Source organism: Bison bison, unplaced genomic scaffold, assembly GCF_000754665.1.
Source record: "Bison bison bison isolate TAMUID 2011002044 unplaced genomic scaffold, Bison_UMD1.0 scf7180017851872, whole genome shotgun sequence".
NCBI classification, from domain to species: Eukaryota; Metazoa; Chordata; class Mammalia; order Artiodactyla; family Bovidae; genus Bison; species Bison bison.
In genome coordinates, this window is record NW_011482445.1 from 16,192 (window position 1) to 16,642 (window position 451).

The following is a 451-nucleotide window of genomic DNA, read 5'->3' on the forward strand; positions in this document are numbered from 1 at the left end:
GCGCCCCAAGCAGGGGGACTAACCCAGCCCGCGGTTTCTTTCGTCCCCAGCCTAGGCGCTGAGTCGTGTTCCGTGCGCCCCTTCGCCGCCCGCCGGGGCCGGCCCGGCGCCCGCACCCTGTCGCCCTCCTGCCCCTGCCGCCATGGCGTCCACCTGCACCAACAGCACGCGCGAAAACAACAGCAGCCACGCGTGCATGCCCCTCTCCAAAATGCCCATCAGCCTGGCGCATGGCATCATTCGCTCGAGCGTTCTGCTCATCTTCCTCACCGCCTCCTTCGTGGGCAACATAGTGCTGGCGTTCGTGCTGCAGCGCAAGCCTCAGCTGCTGCAGGTGACCAACCGCTTCATCTTTAACCTCCTCGTCACTGACCTGCTGCAGATCTCGCTCGTGGCCCCCTGGGTGGTGGCCACCTCCGTACCCATCTTCTGGCCCCTCAACAGCCATTTC

At 65.6% G+C, this 451-nt stretch overlaps 1 protein-coding gene across 1 annotated transcript in view; it reads left to right on the plus strand.

The window, feature by feature from the left end:
• The first annotated feature begins 142 nt into the window (after positions 1-142).
• The window catches only part of GPR101 (G protein-coupled receptor 101), a 1,623-nt gene continuing 1,314 nt past the window's right edge, over positions 143-451 (plus strand). The window contains exon 1 of the mRNA XM_010851680.1: positions 143-440. Coding sequence (XP_010849982.1) covers positions 143-440 — 298 coding nt within the window. The remainder of the gene's footprint in view (positions 441-451) is intronic.